The sequence below is a fragment of the Heptranchias perlo genome, chromosome 38, assembly GCF_035084215.1.
Source record: "Heptranchias perlo isolate sHepPer1 chromosome 38, sHepPer1.hap1, whole genome shotgun sequence".
Lineage (NCBI taxonomy): Eukaryota > Metazoa > Chordata > Chondrichthyes > Hexanchiformes > Hexanchidae > Heptranchias > Heptranchias perlo.
Window position 1 is genome coordinate 7,547,544 of NC_090362.1, and position 26,745 is coordinate 7,574,288.

At 41.5% G+C, this 26,745-nt stretch overlaps 1 protein-coding gene across 3 annotated transcripts in view; it reads left to right on the top strand.

Annotated features, from left to right (window-relative positions):
* sin3aa (SIN3 transcription regulator family member Aa) overlaps positions 1-26,745 on the top strand; it is a 111,216-nt gene that overhangs the window by 31,939 nt on the left and 52,532 nt on the right. For all 3 annotated transcript variants that reach the window (XM_067973360.1, XM_067973359.1, XM_067973361.1), the window contains 2 exons: positions 18,382-18,599; positions 23,533-23,712. In XM_067973360.1, coding sequence (XP_067829461.1) covers positions 18,414-18,599; positions 23,533-23,712 — 366 coding nt within the window. In that variant the 5' untranslated portion in view covers positions 18,382-18,413. The remainder of the gene's footprint in view (positions 1-18,381; positions 18,600-23,532; positions 23,713-26,745) is intronic.

Here is a 26,745-nt window from a genome sequence, read left to right on the forward strand (position 1 = left end):
TTTTGGGACCTTGCTGTGTACAAATTGGCTGCTGCATTTACTTACAAATAACTGTGACTGCACTATAAAAATAATTGGCTATGAAGTGCTTTAGACACCCTAAGGACATGATAAGGTGCTATATTATTACAAGTTCTTTCCTTTTCATTTGCCTGATAAAATAACTGAGTGTATTTTAGTATGTAGTGTCTGGGGTATAGTTTATTTCCAGATTATTGCGGGGAAAATAGAGCAGCCCTTGCCAGTAATATTTTAGCAAGTATCTCATATATTTTAGTTTCCTCTTACTTTCTAAAGTTATGCCATATGTCAGTCTCCTCTTCATTTGAGATGGCCTTTAAACTCACTGCCCTAAATAACCATTGCCTGATATATCTTATAGTCACTTCCTTTGTCTTTGATTGGAAGGAAAGTCAAAGTGTCATGAGGAGCATTTGGTTACCTGTTCAGGACAGTAAGTTGGTGCTCTGTAGAAGGGTGAGCTTGTACCATCCTAGGTGCTGTGCCTGTTGGTTGCTTCAGACTGGCTCCTACTTGGAATGTGGTTTTGCTTTGTGGCTGGTTTAGGTGAGTGAGGTGGGTTCACTGAAGTTACTGAACAAAGAGTGCCACCTATATCAGAGAAAAGATGGTAAAATATGCAAATGCAGCACACTGTCCAGCTCTGCTTTGTTAATAACTGCTTCTAAGACTTGGAACTTGAACAAGTTGATTCTCATCTCATCCCGTCAGATCTCAGTTGAACGTAAAAGCATTAAGTGGTGCTTCTTCCACTCAAGAATCCATTTCCTTGACAAGCCTAAATCAGAGATTGAATCATGACTGTGTGACCGGTAACATACCATAGAATACATTTAGCTAAAGAGCCATTTGGGGAGAGTTAAACCTGATGCCTTTCAATGGAGAATTTCATAAAGCACAGCGGGGTAACTCCTAAGGAGGATCTTACCAGACATTTGTTGCTTTGAAATAAACAGGGAAAATCCATGCACGGAGCAAATTTACTCTTACCGGGATTGCTGTTAAGGAGATGTATGTTAGTGGTATTTCATTGTGCTGCCACTTGGAGACGTGTAACTTGTGATGAGTGAGCATTGTGTTGCTTATTTAGCCCATCTAAATCTACTATAGATAACAAAAGTGTTTATTTTTTTCCTATTTTCGTTTATTAACATGCAACATGCACAATAAAATCCTGTATAAACAAGTACGTGGAGGTTGTAACATTTGCAGGTGTGCATAAAGGTGAAAGGCTGAACTAAAGATTTTTTTAAATGGTTATATTTTGTTACTGCGTTGTAGATGGGGTTTTATTTCATTGTGTTACACTGAGTACCTTCGAACTTCTGATCGGATTCATTAATTCTAAAGTATTCTGTCCGTTTGCAGATATTAGTCCATTGATGTGTTGTATAGAACTGTTGAGGAATGTTCAGGTGGCTGTTCGCTCCAATTGTAAGCAGTAAGGGTATAACAGAGCAGATGGTAGAAATGTATCTCTTCATGTTAAAACTTTGTGGAATGGACTCAAACCTTTAAAAAATTGCTAGTGTCTGCAATGCAACTGTGCAGTGCTTTGGAGCAGCAACATGTGGCTGCCCAGAATGGTGGGGTGTACGTTGAATTCTCTGCTCTGCTAAGTTTCTGTTCTTTTTCATATGTGCAGGTTGGTGTCAAGTGGAGGCCAAGCATATCTCCGGGAGGGAGGGAAAATCAAAAGTGTGAAAGTGCACCTACTGGCAGCAGCCAAGGGCAGGCAACATTAAGGAGGCTTAGGAGTATGCTGCAGTTGTTCTTTGATGTGGCAAGGCTCTAGCAAGGGGAGGAATAAGTTTTTTAAAATTACAGATGTATATACCTTCATTAATAATTAGGGGGCCTGTATACAATGTAATTTATAGCCTCATCATTAGTATTCCTTCAAAAACTTACAAACATTTAGCTTTTATCATTCTTAACAAATTGTTTTGAAAGTTCATTTTAAACTGAGTACTGATGGGGCCCATCAGCAGAACCATCTCTGAGGAGTTACTGGCTCTGGCTGTGGATGAAGCTGACTCAGCATCAGTATTTGTGGTTTTTAGCACGGGGTGCTTTGACGATTGTGCCCCTCTGGCTTATGTGTTTTCATTGGCTTCACCCACAGTCAGTAACTCCTTTCAGTAATGTTATCAGCACTTACTGCTTATTGTAAAGTTGTCAAAGGAACTAGAAATGCAACAGAAGATAGGATGTCAGTGAAGTGGTTTCTAGTTGTTTTGTAACTGATTCTAAGAGAGGTGTGTGTAGTGACACTTCCTCTTTAGAGCTGCATGTTTTGTGGTAATATTACAGGTTGTACGACCCTCTGATGGTATTCCAGTGCTATCAAAGTGATCATGACCCTGGGGCAACTGTTGGCTTGTTTTTGTGCAGCAGTCATGAAAAGTACAGCCTGATCCATTGCCTGCAAGTGCTGTCACATGCAGGGGTGTTCTGCCTTTTCAAAAGTGAACTCATGTCAAAGGTGTCAGAATCTGTAACCGTTGCAGTTTGTTACACAGATCAGTGTTTTTTAGGTAGTTCTCCCAACTGTGGTGCTGACAATAATTCAGAAAATGTTTTTGAAAAGCATTTAGCCAGACTTCTGTGCTGGTTCTACATTATTGGGCATTGAATCATTTTTGATTGTATCATAGCACTTAATCACTTGAAGATAGACTCCCGACTGTTGCATAAACCGAGTTTATACTTAGTTGCAGTTTTTTGTCGCTATTGTAACAAATATGGAAATATAAAAATTTTAAAATAGACCATCTTCCTACAAACTTTCTGATCAGGAGCAGCTAGAGTTTATGAATATCTTCCCTGTTTGTTTTGCAGGCATTTCTGAAAGGCTGTAAGCTAGAGGATTCAGTAGCTTTCCCTTGTTAAATGAATTTTGCCTTGCATATTGCTAATTGGTCCAACCTGACAGCGTACTTTCTGCTTTGCCACGAGGGTTCTTGCCTTGAGATGATTCTCCTTTTTTTATCTCTTGCTCTTTCTTATCGGCATGCACCGATCTTTACTAAAAGAGCAGTTGACCCTTCTCCTGAGCCTCAGCCAGTGCACTCTGAATTCGACCATGATGTTGACTCGTGCCCTGTATTCCTCACACCCACCCCCCACACTCCCTAGAGTGGCAAGGCTGAAATCAGGATCTTGGTACATGGGGGACTGCATGCAAATTCGCAACTTCTGCACTGCTTTTTGCTGGGAGGCATTGGGAGGGCGAGTTAGTCTTTCTGTTGTACTTTAAGTTGAGTAGTAATTGAATCCGATCACTAGGTTGAGCAATTTTCTTTGTAGTGATTTTTATTATTTTTTCACATGCTGTTGCAATTTTATGTTGCCATAAAAATGCAAACAAAGCACTGGGGTACATTTCTAGAGGAATAGAATAGAATTGAAAAGCAGAGAAGTTATGTTAAACGTGCATAGAACCTTAGTAAGACCACACGTAAAGTACTGTGCACAGTTCTGGTCTCCATATTACAAAAAGGACAGAGGGACACTGGAGATGCCAAAAATGATTTACAAGGATGATATCAGAACTGAGAGGTTACAACTATCAGGAAAGACTGAACAGACTGGGGTGACCTGATGGAGGTCCTTAAAATTATGAAGGGCTTTGATAGGGTAGATGTAGTGAAAATATTTCCACGTGTGGGGGAGACCAAAACTAGGGGTCATAAATATATGAAAGTCACTAATAAACCTAATAAGGAATTCAGAAGAAACGTCTTTACCCAGAGAGTGGTTAGAACGTGGAACTCGCTACCATAAGGAGTTGTTAAGGCGAATAGCATAGAGGCATTTAAGGGGAAGCTAGATAAACACATGAGGGAGAAAGAAACAGAAGGATTTGTCAGTCGGGTGAGATGAAGTAAATAGGGTGGGAGGATGCTCGTGAGGAGCATAAACACCGGCATAGACTAGTTGGGCTGAATGGCTTGTTTCTGTGCTGTAAATTCTATGTAATTGGTCAGCTCAGCCTTTGTTGACAACCTGCAGGTGGAGGTCTGATTGCCTCACTGATGTGATTGATTTGTAAAGATTTCCAAGCTGACCCTGTTTTGACGCAGGTTTTCACTTGTCTTTCAGAATTTGGTGACTGCTCACTCTGTTAGGGAGCACCAGTCATTTTTTTGTAAAGAATCTGAAGGAAAGGTCTAGGTAATTCTGTGAAATGTTCTTCACTGTCCTTTTAAGTTAGTTTATATATTGTCGAAAGACCACGTAGCAAATATGGCCAACCTTTTCAAGCTGAGAAGCCGTGAAAAGAAATTAATTCCACCAAAAGAAACAAGTTTTCAATATAGTATATTATTATGTTTACTGATATTTCCACTGCAACTACAACTAGTAAAAATATATTGTGCAAGAAATGTTGAAATCCAAACCATTATGTGACTTTTGACATGCTATTTTCTTAAAGTTTGCATTCCTTTATCCTGCTCTTTCTTTGTCAGTCCTCCTCTCCTCATTTTTCTTTCTCTCATTCTCTCTCATTTCCTCTTGGCCCCTCTCTGATTACATCTCGTGCACATTGTTTCATAAACTTGAGCAGTGCCCCCACTCTGGCTTCTTTTCTGCTAAGAGGTCAGCAGTGTGTTGAAGGTTTGTGCTTGTGGTGGTAACGAGCACTCCCCGTTTGCTCCATTTCTGGGCTCCAGATTAGTTTAGGAGCTAAATGTGTGTGAGGCAGGCCTCTTGCTAGATATGATGGTGCACTCTGGCTAAAATTAATTAATTACAATTACTGTAATTCATATTATATTGGTTAGTTGAGTATGAACTGAAAGAGGGCCCATTTTATTATGGTTGATTGTGTTCTTTATGTCGCTCTGAATCCCTCGCATCGGGATTGTTTGTGTGCCTAGATGCTAAACAAAACATTCATGGAGCTGCACTTCAGCCATAGAAATGCCACACGCAACCCAACTTGCATTTATATAGTGCCTTTAAAGTAGAGAAACGCCCCAAAGCGCTTCACAGGAGCGCAATCAGACAAAAATTGAAACCGAACCAAAGAAGTAGATATTAGGAAGGGCGACTAAAAGTTGGTCAGAGGTAGGTTTTAAGGATGGTCTTAAAGGCGGGGAGAGGTTTAGGGAGGGAATTCCAGAGCTTAGGGCCCAGACAGCTGAAGGCACGGCCACCAATGGTGGGGCGAAGGGAGTGGGGGATACATGAGGCCAAAGTTGGAGGAGCAGAGTTCTCGGAGGGAGATATTGTTTGATCACTCTGCCATGTCAGATAACCAGTACTTAGGATTGTGCCATAAGATGGTATTAGGGGGTATTGAGGGGGTTCAGATAGTGTCTGAACTACAGTAAAGAAGCTTGAATGTTTTCTAATCCTTGTCGGAACCCTAAATGTGGTAATCTTGATGCAAGACTGTGTCTTTATTTGAAGACTAATATATGTATCTATCTTTATATAGTAACGGGGAAGGGCGATCTGGTTAATGGGCTGCTCATTGGGTGGAAATCGACTGAAGGGTTTAAGAGATTAGGCAACAGGCTATTGTTAAATGGAATGTTATTTAATATGACTCAACACTAATATACATTTTTAATTTACAATTTGTTAGTAATCTGTATAGTGTATAACGTGTGTATAATGTATAAGACTATGAGAAGCCACTTTCATACTTCTAATCATTGTAGGATGGTAGGAAGTTGTGGCTGAAGTAGCCCTTTAACCACACATTTGTATTTTGACATTGGAACCTTCCAGTGTTGTGAGGATTACAAAAATGTAAATTAACAAAGGAGGAGGCCTATATAGTGCCAGTCCAGATGAGTGCTAAAGCTCTGTGTGGCTTTGTTACAAGAAGGCATTCTTGTTTCATGATTAACAGCTAGAAAATGTATCTTGTGTGCTCAACATTGTGTCCACCAACTGTACAATTTTCTCCCTTACTAAGTGGACAATGTTACAAAATTTAAGCTACTGAGTGATTTACTTCCCGTTCTCCTCCGGAGGTGGTAATTCATCCTGACTGGTTCATGTGAAGATGGCAGTGGCCTTCCTGTACCTTGTTGAGCAGCAGAGGTTCCTGTGGGGAACCATTGCAGTTAAGCCTGATCATGTTCTTCCCATACCAGTGCAGTGATAACTGGATGGCAGTTAGGAATTGGGACCATAGTAGGTTGTGAGAGAGAAATTGGAAGGCCAGAGGCGAGGCAACCAGACCATAAGCTTTTTCCTTGCACCCTGTCCCGGAGTGCACGAGAGATGCTGGAAGAGCAAACTGAAATTTGGGAGTGTATTCAATTCAGGGCATTATGGAGAATTGGGAGTTGTTAGATGTAAAAGGAGAGTTTGGGGTGAAAGAGGAGGCTGTGCTTCACTTTATGTCGAGCAATGTAGGGTGGTAGCTATATTGCTGGAGGACACGTCGGCGTTCCATTTTAGAGAAGATCATAAGGCCAGGAATATCGGCAAAGAAAGAGTGGTGCTCTGAAGAAATTATCTACTTGAAAAACAAAATGATGAGTGGAGAGGGTTATTGATGCGGAGGAGCTGGGGAGAGCGAATAGAGACGGTGAAATTCCCGATTAAGGGAAAACTAGTTGTAGGATGAGGTATCAACTATTGTACAGGTTGAGTGGTTTCAGACGAAACTAGATAGCCATGAATCCAATTGGTGGATGACCATGTATTAACTTGTTTGGAATCGTTAGAGTGGTGGTGGACATTCGTTAGCATTGTGCCTTATGAAAGGGGCTTGTCAGATTATTCTGCTCTTGAGATCGTGTTCTTGCAGTAGAATTGAGCTGAGATACTCAAGCCTGTGTAAATTTTAACCACTTCCTTTTTCCTGGGTCAATTCTCTCCAGGAAAAATATAACTCCTGGCTGTTCTCTGCTGTTACATCAGTTCACTCGAGGAATGAGATAGAGCTAGGATGCACAGAAGATTCCTACAATTTGCAACATTGAGACTTCCAGCATTGACTTAAAATACACCAAAGATGTTTCAGATAAGAAATGGATAAATCTGCTCATGAATCAGCTCGTTCATTTCTTTACCCTTTTTTGGGCTTTTTTTCCCTTAAAACATATTTTCCATTGAATCGTGAAATGAGAAATGTTACTGATGGAAAATGAAGTACTTTTGTCACTTATTTGTAGGCTTCTATCACTCAGGTTGGTTATAAGGATAGTATCCGACTAAAAATAAGGACATATAAGGTAGCCAAACTTAGTGGGAGGATAGAAGATTGGGAAGTCTTCAAAAGACAGCAAAAAGTAACTAAAGGATTGATTAAGAAAGGGAAGATAGATTATGAAAATAAATTAGCAAAAAATATAAAAACAGATAGCAAGAGTTTCTACAGTTATATAAAAAGAAAAAGGGTGGCTAAGGCAAACTAGGTCCCTTAGAGGATGAGACCGGGAAATTAATGGTGGGAAACATGGAGATGGCAAAAGTGCTGAACAAATATTTTGTTTCAGTCTTTACGGTAGAGGACACTAAGACTATTCCAACACTGGACAAACAGGGGGCTCTCGGGGGGGAGGAGCTAAATACGATTAAAATCACTAAAGAATTGGTACTCAGTAAATTAATGGGACTCAAGGCGGATAAATCCCCTGGACCTGATGGCTTACATCCTAGGGTCTTGAGGGAAGTGGCAGTAGGGATTGTGGATGCTTTGGTAATAATTTTCCAAAATTCTCTGGACTCGGCAAAGGTCCCGGCAGATTGGAAAACTGCTTATGTAACACCCTTATTTAAAAAGGGTAGTAGGCAGAAGGCTGGAAATTATAGACCAGTTAGCCTAACATCTGTGGTGGGTAAAATTTTGGAGTCTATTATTAAGGAGACAGTAGTGGAACATTTGGATAAACATAATTTAATAGGACAAAGTCAGCATGGCTTTATGAAGGGGAAGTCATGTCTGACAAATTTACTTGAGTTATTTGAGGACATAACGTACAGGGTGGATAAAGGGGAACCAGTGGACGTAGTGTATTTAGACTTCCAGAAGGCATTCGACAAGGTGCCACATAAAAGATTATTGCTCAAGATAAAGAATCACTGGATTGGGGGTAATATTCTGGCATGGGTGGAGGATTGGTTATCTAACAGGAAGCAGAGAGTTGGGATAAATGGTTCATTCTCGGACTGGCAACCAGTAGCCAGTGGTGTTCCACAGGGGTCGGTGTTGGGTCCCCAACTCTTTACAATCTATATTAACGATTTGGAGGAGGGGACCGAGTGTAACATATCAAAGTTTGGAGATGATACAAAGATGGGAGGGAAAGTAGAGAGTGAGGAGGACATAAAAAACCTACAGGGGGATATAGACAGGCTGGGTGAGTGGGCGGAGATTTGGCAGATGCAATACAATATTGGAAAATGTGAGGATATGCACTTTGGCAGGAAAAATCAGAGAGCAAGTTATTATCTTAATGGCGAGAGACTGGAAAGTACTGCAGTACAAAGGGATCGGGGGGTCCTCGTGCAAGAAAATCAAAAAGTCAGTATGCAGGTGCAGCAGGTGATCAAGAAGGCCAACGGAATGTTGGCTTTTATTGCTAGGGGGATAGAATATAAAAACAGAGAGGTATTGCTGCAGTTATATAAGGGATTGGTGAGAACGCACCTGGAATACTGCATACAGTTTTGGTGTCCATACTTAAGAAAAGACATACTTGCTCTTGAGGTAGTACAAAGAAGGTTCACTCGGCTAATCCCGGGGATGAGGGGGTGGACATATGAGGAGAGGTTGAGTAGATTGGGACTGTACTCATTGGAGTTCAGAAGAATGAGAGGCGATCTTATTGAAACATATAAGATTGTGAAGGGGCTTGATTGGGTGGATGCGGTAAGGATGTTCCCAAGGATGGATGAAACTAGAACTAGGGGGCATAATCTTAGAATAAGGGGCTGCTCTTTCAAAACTGAGATGAGGAGAAACTTCTTCACTCAGAGGGTGGTAGGTCTGTGGAATTTGCTGCCCCAGGAAGCTGTGGAAGCTACATCATTAAATAAATTTAAAACAGAAATAGACAGTTTCCTAGAAGTAAAGGGAATTAGGGGTTACGGGGAGCGGGCAGGAAATTGGACATGAAGCTGAGTTCGGATCGGTCAAGGCCCTGTGGGTGGCGGAGCGGGCCCAGGGGCTGAGTGGCCGGGTCCTGCTCCTACTTCTTGTGTTCTTTAGATTTGAGGTTAGGATCAGATCAGCCATGATCTTATTGAATGGCGGAGCAGGCTCGAGGGGCTGATTGGCCTACTCCTGCTCCTATTTCTTTTGTTCTTATAACTGACCAGATGCAGAATATGTGTCTCTGTTCTCTGCCCTTAGCTCAGCCTCTCCACTCCACCAGCCTTTTTTTCCCATTTTCCACATACCACCCAACCTACCTTGTGATCTCTCGCAGTAAGATTACCCATATGGGGAGTTCAGACCAACTGCAGTCTTCAAGTGAAGCTGGGTTAGAGGCGGGGGAATAATTGGACCAGATGCGCAAGTGTAATTCAGTCCCCATTTTAAAGTCATATTGTACTTATTTTTATACAATATTTTGATTTTATATTATTATTTGTAGTTAAGTAGCAAAACTTATGGCAGTTTGGAAGAAGAGAAGTAGAGTTGGTTGGAGCATAGGGGTTTCTGTGCATTACAGGCTGAGGTGCTGGGAGATGCAAAATTGATGAGCTACAGCTCCACCACTGAGGGGAGGTTGTAATTGCAGCGTGACAAGTTTACATAGGCAATGTCCATTAGAAATGTGGACATAGGAATTTACAGTGGAAAAAGTTGCAAGAAGTGTATGCAGATATATATTACATGGCATTGCACGCGAGGCATCAACACCAAGTGTAGCTTTTGGTTTACAGGGGATAATTAGAGGTGGAAGACGGGGAATGATTCGCTGTTTATTTTTAGTTTTTATTTAATAAATCTTTAAATCTGGCACTTGCAGCATTCCTGTCCCTCATCTTTGTTGGACTAATTTTAAGGCACATCTGGAATAACTACCCTTAAATGTTCTTTCTGGTGACAGCTCATGTTGTCATATTATAGGAGGTAGAAGGGAAATTAGAGTTGAGGTCACAATTAGATCAGCACGATCTTATCAAACGGCAGTGCAGGCTCGAGGGGCGGAATGGCCTACTCCTGCTCTTAATTCGTATGTTCGTATTAGTAATTTATATGATATAGAAAAAGACACAAAGAAATATGTCCAAGATGTTCTCAAATTGGCTCGACTTGTCATTTTGAGGAGGAAGTTTACCAGAGATGATAACTGATGTGCACTGATAGTTCACTTATGGTATACTCTTCTTCACACAATGGTTTACAAGAATATGTAATTATGTATCGAGTTGAACTACTTGACACCATTGTGTGTTAGAGGACATTTTACCGCTAGCGAGGTAACTTCAGCCATCTGGTGAAGGGAAGTCATAACAATGGGATGAGCTCTCTCACTGTGAGCAGTGAAAACTGACCTTTGTGTTGCATTAGACCTTGTATATTGGGTGGGACCCTGAATAGATGTCGGCATGATCTTATGGGGCAGTTAGGTCGAGAGTGAGTGCCTCTCTATCTTCTGCTATTCTTCTCCAGTTTTAGGATGGGATGGGGATTGTAGAATTCTAGACCTATTGATGGAAAACCCCATGTATTTAGGCCATAATAGTCTAGAAGTTATTGTTGCTGATGTTAGAATTTTGCCTATCAACAGATTCTAAAAGATACCACTTGATATCTGAATTTGAAACATTTGCACTTATTAAAAATTGGTCAACAGAAACCTTTTTTTAAAAAAAAAGTTTGTTTTCTCAATATCGCCCAAGTCTTTAACAGTGTGTTATATACCCATTCGCTGAATCATAGAAAGGTTACAGCATGGATGGAGGCCATTTGGCCCATTGAGTCCGCGCCAGCTCTATGCAAGAGCAATCCAGCTAGTCCCAATCGCCCTCCCATTCCCCATGGCCCTGCAAGTTTTTTTCTTTCAAGTACTTATCCAGTTCCCTTTTGAAGGCCATGTTTGAATCTGCCTCCACCACCCCCTCGGGCAGTGTGCTCCAGATCCTAACCACTCGCTGCGTAAAAAAGTTTTTCCTTATTTCACCTTTGGTTCTTTTGCTATTCACCTTAAATCGATGTCCTCTGGTTCTTGATCCTTCCACCAATGGGAACAGTTTTTCTTTAACTACTCTGTCTAGACCCTTCATTATTTTGAACACCTCTATCAAATCTCCTCGCAGCTGTCTCTGTTCCATGGAGAACAACTCCAGCTTCTCCAGTCTATCCACGTAACTAATGTCCCTCTTCTCTGGAATTATTCTAGTAAATCTCTTCTGCACCCTCTCTAAGGCCTTCACATCTTCCCTGAAGTGCGGTGCCCAGAACTGGACACAACACTCCAGTTTTGGCCGAACCAGTGTTTTATAAAGGTTCATCATGACTTCCATACTTTTGTACTCTTTGCCTCTATTTATAAAGCCCAGGATCCTGAATGCTTTTTTAACCGCTTTCTCAACCTGCCCTGTCACGTTCAATGATTTGTGCACATATACCCCCAGATCTCCCTGTTCCTGTAGCCCTTTTAGAGTTTGTGCCCTCTAGTTTATATTGCCTCTACTCATTCTTCCTACCGAAATGTATGCTTTAAATTTCATCCACCACATGTCTATCCAGCCTGTCTATATCCTCTTGAAGTCTGTCGCTATCCTCCTCACTGTTTACTACCCTTCTAAGTTTTGTATCATCTGCAAATTTTGAAATTGTGCCCTGTACACCCAAGTCCAAGTCATTAATATATATCAAGAAAAGCAGTGGTCCCAGCACTGACCCCTGAGGAACACCACTGTATACCTCCTCCTCCAGTCCAAAAAACAACTGTTCATCACTACTCTCTGTTTCCTTTCCCTTAGCCAATTCTGTATCCATGTTGCTACTGCCCCCTTTATTCCATGGGCCGCAATCTTGATGATAAGCCTACCGTGTGGCACTTTATCAATCGCCTTTTGAAAGTCCATATACACCACATCAACTGCATTGCCCTCATCTACCCTCCCTGTTACCTCATCAAAAAACTCTATCAGGTTATTCTTTAACAAATCCATGCTGGCTTTCCCTAATCAATCCACACTCGTTCAAGTGACTGTTGATTCTGTCCCGGATTATCGTTTCTAAAAGATTCCCCACCACCGAGGTTAAACTGACTAGCCTATAGTTGCTGGGTTTATCCTTACACCCTTTTTTGAACAAAGGTGTAACATCTGCAATTTTCCAGTCCTCTGGTACCACCCCTGTAACTATGGATGTTTGGAAGATTATGGCCAGTACCTCCGCAATTTCCACCCTTACTTCCCATAGCATCCTAGGATGCATCCCATCCGGACCGGGTGACTTATCTACTGTAAGTATAGCTAGCCTTTCAAGTACCTCTGCTTTATCAATTTTTAGCCCATCCAGTATATCAACTATATCTTCCTTTACTGAGACTGTGGCAGCATCTTCTTCCTTGGTAAAGACAGATGCAAAGTATTCATTTAGCACCGTGGCCATCCCCTCTGCCTCCATGAGTAGATCTCCTTTATGGTCTCTAATCAACCCTACTCCTCCTCTTACTACCCGTTTACTGTTTACATTTGTGTAGAAGACTTTTGGATTCCCTTTTATGTTGGCCGCCAGTCTATTCTCATACTCTTTCTTTGCCCCTCTTATTTCCTTTTTCACTTCCACTCTGAACTTTCTATATTTTGCCTGGTTCTCACTTATGTTATCAATCTGGCATCTGTCATACGCCTCTTTTTACCGTTTCATCTCACTCACTATCTCTTTTGTCATCCAGGGAGCTCTGGCTGTAGTTGCCCTACCTTTCTGCCTCGTGGGAATGTGTCTAGACTGTACACAAACCATCTCCTCCTTAAAGTCCAATTACAGTTTTGCCTGCCAATCTTTGATTCCAGTTTACCCGGGCCAGATCTGTTCTCATCCCATTGAATTGTCCCTCCTCCAATTAAGTATTTTTACTTTAGAGTGGTCCATATCCTTTTCCATTGCTATTCTAAACCTTATGATACTATGATCGCTGCTCCCTAAATGCTCCCCCACTGACACTTGCTCCACTTGGCCCGCCTCATTCCCTAGAACCAAGTCCAGCAATGCCTCCTTCCTCATTGGGCTGGAAACGTACTGGTTAAGAAAGTTCTCCTGAACACATTTCAAAAAATCCTCCCCCTCTTTGCCCCTTATATTATTATTGTTATCCCAGTCTATATTAGGATAGTTGAAGTCCCCAGTCATCACTACTCTATAGCTTTTGCACCTCTTTGTGATTTCCCTGCAAATTTGCTCCTCTATCTCCTTCCCACTAGTTGGCAGCCTGTAGAATACACCCAGTAGTGTAATAGCACCTCTTTTATTTCTTAACTCTAAGAGATGGATGGAAATGCCCAGAGTAGGTTTTTTAGGTCAACATCCCTGTAGCGGATTCTCCACTTGCACATTGATTGACAACTTTCCCTGCAGGGATTGCAGACACCAGTCTGTGATTTGCCCTTTATGACAGAAGCTCGCTGTTGAAACTTGTTTATTTTAAAACATAGTAGCTCAGAAGTTACTGTTGCTGATATTAACAGATGAATCCTTAATATATTGATAGGCCTGTCTCCTCTATTAGTGAAGGCATTAACATTTAAAATAAGCAGGTTAATAACTATGTTAAAGAAGTGGACTGGGATGTTACGTGACCATGTTAAACTTTCATCCTCTACTATTACTAATGGTAACAACTCAATTAATGTTTTTAGGTGCTTTCTAAATAAGTTGAAGTTTAAATATAACCAATAAATATTAAAGCTACATTTGTTACGGCTTTCAAAACTCAGTTCTTGAGTTCCAAGGAAGGGATTTCTCTGTTTCTATCTAGTACCATGTGGTGGAACATGTCAATTTGTGGTCAGCCGTTTCTGAGGTTTCCTGAAGTGGTATCAAGTGCTAGTGATATGAAACGGGGAGAAGTGTGATCACACTCTCAGCAAGTGTGTTATTGACCTGTAAACACAGTAGCATGTTGTGGTGCTTGACGGAAGGTACATGTACACAAGGAGCGTCCCAGAAAGTAACATGGGTCTTTTGGGCTGTATCAGAAAAAAGCACTCACTGATCTGCTGAAGTTATTCTGTAAGTTTTGATTCAGACCATATCCATGTTTAATGTGTCTAAGAATTAGAATTCATCTAGGAACCCTAGCAGTTTGTGTTATCACTGGGATTTCAGTAAACTGTAATGATGGGTTTGTAAAGTTTTCTTACTATGTCCATTTGAAGTGTATGCTCAGCGGTACAATTATGCAGTTTGTCCTACTAAGCTTGAAATAGAAAGAGGAAAGAAAGACATGCATTTATATAATACCTTTCATGACCTCAGGACATCCCAAAGCGCTTTACAACCAATGAAGTACTCTTGAAGTGCACTCACTGTTGTAATATAGGAAACACGGCAGCCAATTAGTGCACAGCAAAGTCCCACAAACAGCAATGAATCTAGTGTTTGACAAATCACAGAGGGAGTTATGTTGAGGTGTGGGTAGATGTATGGATTGATCTCCACAGGACATGTTATGATGTAGTACCTTGTCACTCGTCACACTTTTTCCTGTTTGTAATCGCAAAGGACGGTGTTTACCTGAGGTAACATTTCGCTGTCATTGTAGCTGCCTTTTTGGGCAGGTAAAACTTGCTGTGAATGTACAGAGTAAATTCTTTTCTGACAGTAGGGTGGAACAATTCCCATTACTCATTCTTTTTCCTATGAACCCTTGACCAAGAATTTCAAACTGAAATTTGAAGAGAACATATTAAAATAAAATGGATGGATACAGTGATGATCTTTGAAGTTTTGTAATTTAAAACTCAGACTAAAATGGCTGAATATTCGGGGGGAGGGGTGCAACATACTGTGGATCAAATGATCCAGTGGAAACCAGTGGGAGAGAAATAAAACAGCTATGCTAAAAAACAGATTATATTGAGAGTAAGTAAGAACACAACAACACATTCATCCAACAATATGAAAATAGTAAAAACTTAAGAGAATTGTGAAAATCAACTTGCGACCTGCAGGGAGCCAACTTGGCACGTGCCAAGTTAGCAGCTACTCGAGAAACCTGCCAATACTGATTGGTCAGGGATTAATTTACAGGTTATAATGTACAGCAAAGTCAGTATTAACCGATTTCCAAAAAAGTTGCATTTTATATATCGTAAATAAAATTCATGCTATTGTCCAATTGGGGGAGGGGGAAGTTCTAGTCTATCGTGTGGCAAGTGCTGCTGCTCTATTAACAAGTTTAAAAAAAAATCTGCGATTTTTGAGAATTCTCTGAATCCCTGTTCCCCACTAAGAAACATGTTGGCTATGTTCGTCACAGCACTCTCTGAGAGGGCAGGACTGTGCAATCGGTTGACATTTTCATGGGCATGATGATCTTCCTCAGTCAATTGTCGGTTGGCATGTGGGATGAGACTTCTTCTCAGTTTGTTTCCTCCTGCAGTGACTGCAAATGTCAAAAGTTCGAATACATGTTAAGACTGGGTTCTGAACTTTTCTCCCCGTAAAATTGCCAACGCACCTAGTGAGGAGCTACAGCTGCTCTGTGTCCGATCTTTCTTAATCTGACATCAGATTTTAGTGTCATTTCAGCGCAGACTTTTTACACAGGCACATGTTCGGCTGTGAATTCTAAATCTCCTCAAAAGACATGACAATTACCAAATACAGTGAAATCTGTATAAACAGACACTCCCAAAAAACTGACACTCCAAAAATTGGACCCTTATTGAGAGACCCAAATAATTTACATGGTGCAATATATAAGAGGCACTCTGATACCATGGATACTCGCAAATTACGAACTACGGACAGCCTTCAATGCACCAAGCCCTTTTACAACTTAAAACACGGAACACAGCCAGTTGCAAAGCTGCTGCATCTGGAACTTTTACTGAGTCGGGATCACTGGCGTTTCCCCTTGCAGTTTGCTTCCTTTCCGTCCCCAAATTCTCGTGAGGTCAGTGTAAGCCGGTCAGCGCGAGGCGGCAGCGGGTTTTGTGAAAGAAATTACTTTTATGGAATGGGGAGCTCTTTGCCCAGCATGCAAAGCAGCAGAGAAACCGCTCTATCTCTGGGATTGAATGCTTGCACGGCTCTACCCCAGGGATAGAGCAGTTTCTCTGCTGCTATGGATGCTGGGTAAAGAACTCCCCATTCTATTGAAAATTTTTACAGTACATGCAATGACCATTTTGAAAATAAGGACACCTGCAAAAAAAAGGCAGCTGGTGCCTGTCCCTGAGGTGTTGGTAATTTACAGGTTTCACTGTATATATAAAAATAATACGGGCCCACTTCCTGTGTCATATTTACTTTCAGTAGCACTGTCGTTGATGCATGTTGTTGAGAATGCCCCTGTTGTATTAACAGTATCCTCTGACTCACTGTGAGCAACGTCATGAGAGATAATGAAATTCTTCCTATCTAATTTTAGCAAAGGATCATCTGTTTTGTAGTCAGATCAACTTTTTCCCTACAGTTATCAGCAGGAGAAATTTCACTCCTATAATGTTTTGAAATTTGATGCATGGGAGCCTTGCATGAATAGAAAGGGAGCGTGTACATCCAGAAAGCTGAAAAGTTTTATGTTGGCTTTAATTTAAGCTGATGCATCTGATGCAGGAAAAATAACATTTGAGTGGAGTGAAACCCATTCCTCCTTGTCTGTGTCTCTATAGAGTGAAAGTGACAGGCAGGGAATGCACTGTCATTAAATAAAGCAGGATGTTAGAGAGTTGTGCTTTATTTGTATGTAGTTTTTAAAAATCTTGTTTGAGAAGGCGACGGTGTCACACAGGAATTGAAAGTTCATGTTTGTGTCAGTTCAACAAAGTTGCATGCCAGATCCCAGTTGCAATATAAGTGCATGAGGAGCCAGAGTCTCTGAGTGTGAGCAGGATGCAATCTATAAATTATCTTGGCATTTGATCCACTTGCACTTGTGCAGTGCTTAACTTTCTTTTTAAAAAAAAATAGTTTTGGTCCTTACTGGTTTGTTGATGCCAAAGTTCAGAATTGGCACAGGGGAAGAAACGGGTTCTCAGTATCACCCTGTAAAGTGCAGGTAGGTAATCAAATTCTTGCAGAGAGTTACCCAGTGGGAACTCACAGATAAATGTTTCTCTTCTGCTCCCTGATGTAAGAGTATAAACGGTAGCTCTCCACAGCACAACTAAAAGAGAACGAGAGAACCTGCATTTATATAGCTTCGTATCACGTCCCTCAGAAAAGTAATTCTCATAGAATGATTTATATTGAGCAGTTTCTGTTATGTAAATGAACCGGTAACAGCAGAAAGAGATTGAGGGTATACGGAGATTCCCCTTTAAGCGCCACCCCCCTTAATCAGGAGGTTTTAAAAAGACATAGTTCTAACTCGCTGTGCAGCTTGTGTTTCTAGTATTTGTGAAAGATGGCACTACTTGATTCAAACCCCTCATAAATTAAGATTGCTGTCAAGGGCTGAGTCAAAGGAGGTTTTTTTATTTTGCAAATTGTTGAAAGAACTTTGAAACCTTTTGTCTAGTAATATGAACATATCTGCTTTTTGCTGACCTTCCATTTGCCACAGTACTTCTGCAGCTGTTGGTCTGTTCGGCCACTCCCTCACCTCCACATTTGATGCACTTGTTGCCTCCAGCAAAATCTTTATTCTCTTCCATCCCTGGTCGATTTCCCTGATATGGGCCCCATCCTCGCTCCCAGAAATCCGACGGGTGCAGACATGAAGGGATCTGGTGCACACTGGTTTAGCCATCCATCCATCACCAGATCTGGCTGGACCACATCAAGCTCTGCTGGGCCTCACTGTCTGACAAAACCATCCACTGCTCAAGGACCATCCTAGAGAGCAAAGATAATCTCAGCTTATTTTCCCCACTTTCTCCATAAGCCCTTCTCTCTGCTCCCTCCACCCTCACCTCCAACAGCAAGTGCGAGGAACTCATGGATTTCTTTATCACTAAGATTGAGACCATCTGTTTAGTTACTTCAGCTGCTTTCCCTTTCTATGATACCATAACTTTCTCTAGTTTTTAAGACCCTCCTTAAAAACCCACCTCTTTGATCAAGGTTTTGCCCCCACCTCCCACCCACCCCTTCTCAATATCTCGTTCTTTGTCTCGGCATCCATTTTATTCGGATTACACCTGTGAGAAGTGCCTCGGGATGTTTCTCTATGTTAAAGATGCTATATAAGTTCAAGGTGTATAGTATTTTAATGAATTGAATAAGCTAATTTAATGGTCCCTCTTCCTCTCCAGGTTTATAGGGCTCCCTCGAGTATGAACACATAATGAAGCGCCGACTGGATGAGCAGGAAACGGTTTATGCGTCTCAGCAGCGTCGGATTGCAAGCAGCGCTGAAACGTTTTCACACCAGCATCGAGTGCTAGCCCCAGCACCCCCTGTCTACGAGACTGTGTCAGAGAACATGCAGCCCACTACTGGCATTCAGTACTCGGTCACACCAGGATATCAGGTACTTTATTATCTGTTTGCTGGAGTCCCTTACGTGGTTTTTAGAAATGGAATGTGACCCACTCTTCAGACTTTCAGTAAACCATTGACACTGGAGGCAAGTCTAGTTGGCAGTTCAATACTGGCCCAACCCAAGTATAGTTTAGCACAGGACACGTCTCCTATGGTTTACTGGTACTATGAAATAACGTGCTTTCATTTTATATTCTGGTTTTACTGAAATTAAAAGTTCCCTCCAAGCACAATACTGTTTAATGTCCAATTCTCCACACTAAATAATAGTATATAATTTTATCTACAATTTAAAAAGCAGTCTGAAAGTAGATATTTTCTCCTTGCTGAGAGCAGCTATTCCTTACTCTGGAGAGACTGTATTCCTTTTGTTATTAGATTGCTTTGGTACAAATTCAACTTATTTGAAAATCAAACATGCTATGAGTTTAAGTTTTTTTATTTGCTTTCACCAAGGTGGTTGTTAACAATTGGGACCCTGCTAGACCATTTAATCACCAAGTTATTAAATCTATTTTTAAAAAAAACTTCCATTGAACTGAAATTTTAAAATTTTCTGTTGTGATGCAGCAAGCAGAGTTACCCCATGGCCTGGTGATAAAACATTGTTAATGATCTCTCTGCATCAGTCTGTGGTGATCTCAGTCAATGTGCGAGGGAATCTGCTTTTGACTCTTAATTTTAGTATGCATGTGAATTAGTGTTGGAAGCGAATGGGGAGATCGTTTAGCATATTAAATGGGAGTTCTTTGGAGTTTCCCTTCAAGTTTTTCTCCATTTAAGAGACTGTCTAACTGATCTGGCCTGTATGCTGTAGATTGAGCCAGCGGATCTGATTGAAGCAGGCACACATTAACTTTAAACATTTTGAATGACAGCTTTTATTAAGCAGACACAAAAACCATATTTTCTTTTCTTATTTTCATTCTCATTGGCTTGATAGTATAAGCAGCGATAGTTGTGCTCTGTTAGAAATCTGTGATTTGAACTGTCCCATGGCAGAGGTTTTTCAAACTGTCCGTTACAGTGTGTAGCTTAGATTGTGCTCTTTTGCATACACTATCATTTTGTGAATTATCATTGAATACTTGGCATTAATAGGTGGTGAGTCATCAGTTATGTCCTCCCCTTTGCATTTTCCTTCCACATATCATTGCTTAGCCTTTGCCCAGACATGTCAACTCCTGCTTTCTCACTAGTCCCTAAAAGGAGCCCGTGAGTTGAAAAAAAGTAACGCATGTTTCCTAAATGTTGCACCTCTCGACTGCAATAGCAATTCGACAGGCAGCGAATTGCAGCCGCAGTCCTGTGTTCTGCCACACCACGGCACAGCACCTGGGTACTCCCAGGGCACCTCAGTAATCAGCTAATTAAAGGACATGTGCAAATGATAGTAGCTGTGTTTGTGGACTGTCTTAGTAACATTACATTCAAAATTACTACCTGCAACAATGGCACAATGAAGACTGAAGAACAACTTAAATTGGAATACTTGGTCAAAATCATACTGAAGAGCAATATTCCTCAAGTTAGCAAGTTGGAGACAGGGGGTGCTGTTTCCTCTGTGCCGCTTTCCCTTTACAGCTAGCTCCTAAAGGCCATGCATCTGGAGTTGGCAGAAGGTGCTTTCACTCCATAATCACATCTCAGTGGCATCCTAACTGTTGTCATCCCACTAATGACACTTGGCACTCACTGCATAATATTCAACGTCAACAGCAGCACAGCCGGAAGTTGGTGTCTGTGTTCAAAGGATCAATCATTAGGCTGGCCAAGTGCATGGTGCACCAAAACATTTTACTTTGAATGGGTAGGATGCATTCAAATCACACACTAAAAAAGGGATTTACCATGTATTGTGCTGCCTCATGTGAGTGTCTCAGTTATTAGATTGAATAATTCTTCGGCTGATATGTTGCATTCAGTCTTTTTAAACATAAAACTAGGTTACCAAGAAATGTTTTACTCTGATCAGGGTTTCTGTCAAGTATGGATAAAAATAGGTAATTGTAAAAGTTTGTATCACAGCCCATTTTAATCATTCATTCAGAAAATTGATCTAAACAGGAAATGACTCAAAAAATCCATTTAGTGTTAATGTCCCAGGGGTGGAGAGAGCATCTGATGAGCAGAACTTCAGGGGCGGTAATTGAATGAAGCTTTTCCTCACCCACCTGTTCCGCAGCGTGCCTAGGGATGGAGGAATAAGCCAGGGGCAAGTAAAGCAGCGCTTGTGTATCTAGTTTTCTGCCTTCAGAGGATGTGTACTGTAAGGCTGCATTAACTTTTTTTGATACTTTAATTCGACCAAGTAGCATGCTGCATTTAGTTACCTTGTCTAGATTTTTATAGCAGAATGTAGTAGACACAGCAATTTTGTAATGTAGGCTAAAGGCAGATGCATGCTTAAAGCATTCAACAAGAATTATGCGGCAGCCTTCTTACCACTGGTGACAGTCTATGGAAACATACTTCCTCAATATAGGCTTTATTGAACTATCAGTACCCCACTCCTGATCCCTGATGTATGCGTGTGTGTGAAATTTATGCTAAGGGAGCTGGGGTTTACTCAGCCTCTTTACTGTAAGTGAAACTGTTCTGGTTTATTGAGCCGTTGCGTTCGCAATGAAGAGGCTTGGGTAAGCGCCACGTCTTGTAGTATAAATAAGAGTTCGGGGAAAGATTAGGTTCATGGATAAACATTCAACCTGCTCAATTTGACACATGTTGACACCAGATTGATATTCTGCAAACTTGATGTTGCCTCACACAATTGGGCAACTGTTAATGTTGAACCTGGTGACTAATGGAGCAGGGCATATGGTGGTAGCAACCCATTTCAGTAGAGCAGTGACTGGACTTCCTATGTATGTTGCTGTCTAGAAGCCCTGGTGGTGGGTTGGGTATATTTAAAATGGAACAGCATGGAGACTTTTTTGGAATTCTCTCCTTGAATTAGACTTTCAAGTGTGCGTCAGGTGTGTGTCTATCTGGAATTGTTTCCTGTGCTCCTGTTAAGTGTGTGGAGTCATCAAAAACAATTTTCTGCAAATTTGTGATAAGTGTTTAATTACCAACTTGTTTTAGTCGGCAAAATAAGACATTGGCCCTCATAGGGTTACAGATTTCCATTTTCGATTGTGTGTGTGCCTGACAGGTTGGGCAAACAACTTGCTTCCAGCTTCCTGCCAATGCCAGTATAATTGTGTGCGAGTGCAGGTAGAACTGAGTCACATGGAAATTCCTATTTTCCTCCGCTTTATTGTGGGGAAGCAGTTTGCATCTGCTTGGCACCACCCGGGTAGCATGGCAACCGGGGAACTGCTAAGGCAAGCATCTGGTGCAGCACATTGGAAGAGCAACATGGCTCTCTCCTTGCCATGTACACTCCATGTGAAGTTTTAAATTAAAGTTTCTATAATACTACCTTTCCTTGTTATGTGAAATGACACAAGACTCCTGCCAAAGGTCCCTAGCACTTTAAACATAATTCACTTGCAGTTAAAGTGTATTCTTCTTAAAGTGTAGTGTTGCCTATGAAGTGTTCCCACAAAGCAGTAATTTCACTTTTAACACCCACTATAAAAAGTAACTTTTATAATTGAGTTTCTGGAGGTTGAATCCATATCAGAAGAAATGTTCCCTTTGAATAAACCTGTACCTTACCAGGTCTGTGTTGTACAAGACAAAGGGAATGTAGAATGCATGTAAGAAGTGACCAGAAGTACAAATGTGTGCTCTGGCACTACAGCCCACCTAGAGGTGGATTCAGGTACTGAAACTTTGAACGTGCTTGCCTTGCCCAGGGGAAGGATCGTGTCTCCCCACATTTTAACCCAGAAGAAAATGTAGCCGGTCAGTGGAACGTGATGACGTCCTGACTTTAGGGGGGCAGGGGGGTAGGGTGGAAGGAGAGTGCTGAGTAGAGGGCAGACGCTTCACCCTGGGGGTTGGAAAAAATCTGACCATGTCATCCTGGGCTTCTCTCCATCATCTTCAAGTAGCTGACTCACGATATTGGTCTGTGACCAGATTGGCTTCCTGGTTCTTTCATGTGGGAAACAGCGGTTGATAGTGATAGTGAAATAGCTGGAAGTCTTCATCTTATTAAGCATAAAAGTTAAGCATCCCCCAAAAACAGAGAAGTATAAAAGAAGAAAACTGACAAAACTACCAAAGACTAGCAAATATCCAGTGGCAGTGCTCACAATAAGTGAGAGGCTGTGTTTTATCAGCAACATGTAAAACACAATGTATTATTCTTCTAAAGTGTTGGTGTATGTTCATTTAAGCCAACAAGGTCTAATTGATAAGTAAACACTGGGTGAGTTCATTGAAAGGTCAGTTACCCCTATTCAGCTTGCAGATCAGCACTCTGACTTCGTTTTTTTGGAAAGGCCAATTAAAAGTCTGAAGACTTGTGCCTCCAGTATCTTGTGTTCCCGGAGAGTTATTCTATACATTGCAAATAACTGCCTTTGCTTTATTTTAAGTTGTGACACAGAAATTTGCATCAGATGGTGTGTGATGTCTGAAGTGTGGTGTACAGGAAGTTTCATAATATATTAACAGACCTCCGCGGTGTTGCTCACAGTGAGTTGGAAGAGCTCTGTTTTATAACAATCCGGGTGTTTTCAGCAAAGTCTGGTGGGGGAAATTGATTGTTACAGGAAATAATATAGAGAAAGATTCTCTTTCCTGTCCCCACTTCAATTTGTCTGCTAGATGAACAGTGCAATGATTATTAACTAAAAGATGGTATCAGGAGGCTGAGGTTATAAGGAGAGCATGGCACTCAAATGTTTTTCACTCCCCCTTTCAGTGCAGCAGAGGCAGCTTGACATTTTCTCAATCAATGAATATGAAGGGCTAGTAATTAACCTGTGAATTCAGTACGTCAGTTACCATCTTTTTTGCTGCAGGTTTCAGCCATGCCTCAGAGCTCTGGCAGTCACAGTCATACTCCAGCTGTACACAGTGGCCATCATCACACCCCTTCAGTTCAGCCTCATGGACAGCAGGTGGTACCCCAGAGCCATGCCCATCCTCCAGGAGCACCAGCCACACCGGTCCAAGGACAGCAGCAGTTCCAGAGGCTAAAGGTGAGCTATCATCACCATAACAGGGCCGTGATTTTTAAAATCTGATTTCACAGTTTAAGGCAAATTTTTAAAAAAATTATTTGATACCCTCCAAATTTGAAGTAAGATAAATTCCATTTTTCTTATGTAATTTGCGGGTGTAGATGTATCCCTCCTGTTTAAAATCACGTCCACTGATTTTTTTTTTCTCTGCCTAACGTTATTGCATTTATCTGTCATTTGGACATACTTGAGGTGAAGGGAATCATGTATGTCTGCACATCACAGGGTGTGAGGTCAAAGACACGGCAGTGTGGTTTTAATCCAGTTCAGCAAGACTGCTCGAGTTAGAAATTACAGTTTTAATCCACCTTCGTAATAAGACTGTCATATATATGAGGAATATGGTTAAAAATGTATGACAAGGAGGTAACATATCAGTAACACAATGAGTTGGTAACTGGAGGGCATAAATTTTAGATCATCACTTAAAGAACAAAGAAAGAGGTTAGGAGAATTCATTTTACGGAGAGGGTTGCTAGAACATGAAATTCTCTACCAGAGACGGTGTTGGAAGCAGAATTGTTTTAAACGAGAAGTAAATAAATATTTGCAAAAAAAGTGTAAAAGGGTATTGGGGAAGGGCAGAAAATGGGTTGAAATTGATAGCTCTTTCAGTGAGTGGGCACAGTGGGCTGAATGGCCTCTTTCAGTGCAATAAGATTCTACCAAAGGGTTCACATGACATCATAAACTGGAGTGAAGTGGAAGCAGTTTACTAACATCATCTGAAACTCTAAACCATGTAATAATGTGGTGATAGAGTTTGGAGGTGCAGATTTATTCTACTTTTGGCAATTTTTCATTCTGCCATTGGAGGAGGTACTAGAAAGGCTGGCTGTACTTAAAGTAGATAAGTCACTCAGTCCGGTTGCATCCTAGGTTGCTGAGGGAAGTAAGGGTGGAAATTGCAGAGGTACTGGCCATTAATCTTTCAAACATCCTTAGATACAGGGGTGGTGCCAGAGGACTGGAGAATTGCAAATGTTACACCCTTGTTCAAAAAAGGATATAAGGATAAACTGAGCAACTACAGGCCAGTCAGTTTAACCTCGGTGGTGGGGAAACTTTTAGAAATGTTAATCCGGGACAGAATTAACAGTCACTTGGACAAGTGTGGATTAATTAAGGAAAGCCAGCATGGATTTGTTAAAAGCAAATCGTGTTGAACCAACTTGATTTAGTTTTTTGATGAGGTAACAGAGAGAGTTGATGAGGGCAATGCGGTTGATGTGGTGTATATGGACTTTCAAAAGACGTTTGATAAAGTGCCACATAATAGGCTTGTCATCAAAGTTGAAGCCCATGGAATAAAAGGGGCAGTGGCAGCATGGATATGAAATTGGCTAAGTCGTAGAAAACAGAGTAGTGGTGAACGGTTGTTTTTCAGATTGGAGGGAGGTATACAGTGGTGTTCTCTATGGATCGGTACTAGGACCACTGCTTTTTTTGATATATATTAATGATTTGGACTTGGGTGTACAGGGCACAATTTCCAAATTTGCAGATGACACGAAACTTGGAAGTGTAGTGAACAATGAGGAGGATAGTGATAGACTTCAAGAGGACATATCAGGCTGGTGGAATGGGCAGACACATGGCAGATGAAATTTAACACAGAAAAGTGTGAAATGATACATTTCGATAGGAAGAACGAGGAGAGGCAATAAAAACTAAAGAGTACAATTCTAAAAAGGGTGCAGGAACAGAGAGATCTGGGGGTATATGTGCACAGGATAGGTTGAGAAAGCGGTTAAGAAAGCATACGGGATCCTGGGCTTTATAAATAGAGGCAGAGAGTACATAAGCAAGGAAGTTATTATGAACCTTTATAAAACACTGGTTCGGCCAAACTGGAGTAATTTGTCCAGTTCTGGGCACCGCACTTTAGGACAATGTGAAGGCCTTAGAGGGGCTGCAGAAGAGATTTATTAGAATGATTCCAGGGATGAAGGACTTCAGTTACGTGGATAGGTTGGAGAAGCTGGGGCTGTTCTCCTTAGAGCAGAAAAGGTTGAAAGGAGATTTGATAGAGATATTCAAATCATGAAGGGTCTAGACAGATTAGATAGAGAGAAACTCTTCCCATTAGCGGAAGGGTCAAGAACCATAGGGCATAGATTTAAGGTCATTGGCAAAAGAACCAAAGGCGACATGAGGAGAAAATTTCTTACATAGCGAGTGGTTATGATCTGGAATGCACTGCCTGAGGGGGTGGTGGAGGCAGATTCAATCGTGGCTTTCGAAGGTGAATTAGATAAGTATTTGAAGGGAAAAAATTTGCAGGGCTACAGGGATAGGGCAGGGGAAGTGGGACTATCTGAATTCCAGAGGTGAGGTGAGAGTGACTGCCCTTGACATCAAGGCAGCATTTGACCGAGTGTGGCATCAAGGAGCCTGAGTAAAATTGAAGTCAATGGTAATCAGGGGGAAAGCTCCCCAGTGGCTGGAGTCATACCGAGCACAAAGAAAGATGGTAGTGGTTGTTGGAGGCCAATTATCTTAGCCCCAGGACATCGTTGCAGGAGTTCCTCAGGGCATTGTCCTAGGCCCAATCACCTTCAGCTGCTTCATCAATGACCTCCCCTTCATCATAAGGTCAGAAGTGGGGATGTTTGCCGATGATTGCACAGTGTTCAGTTCCATTCGCATCCCCTCAGATAATGAAGCAGTCCGTGCCCGCATGCAGCAAGACCTGGACAACATCCAGGCTTGGGCTGATAAATGGCAAGTAACATTCGCGCCAGACAAGTGCCAGGCAATGACCATCTCCAACAAGAGAGAGTTGTCCCCTTGACATTCAACGGCATTACCATCGCCGAATCCCCTACCATCAACATCCTGGGGGTCACCATTGACCAGCCACATAAATACTGTGGCTAAAAGAGCAGGTTAGAGGCTGGGTATTCTACGGCGAGTGACTCATCTCCTGACTCCCCAAAACCTTTCCACCATCTACAAGGCACAAGTCAGGAGTGTGATGGAATACTCTCC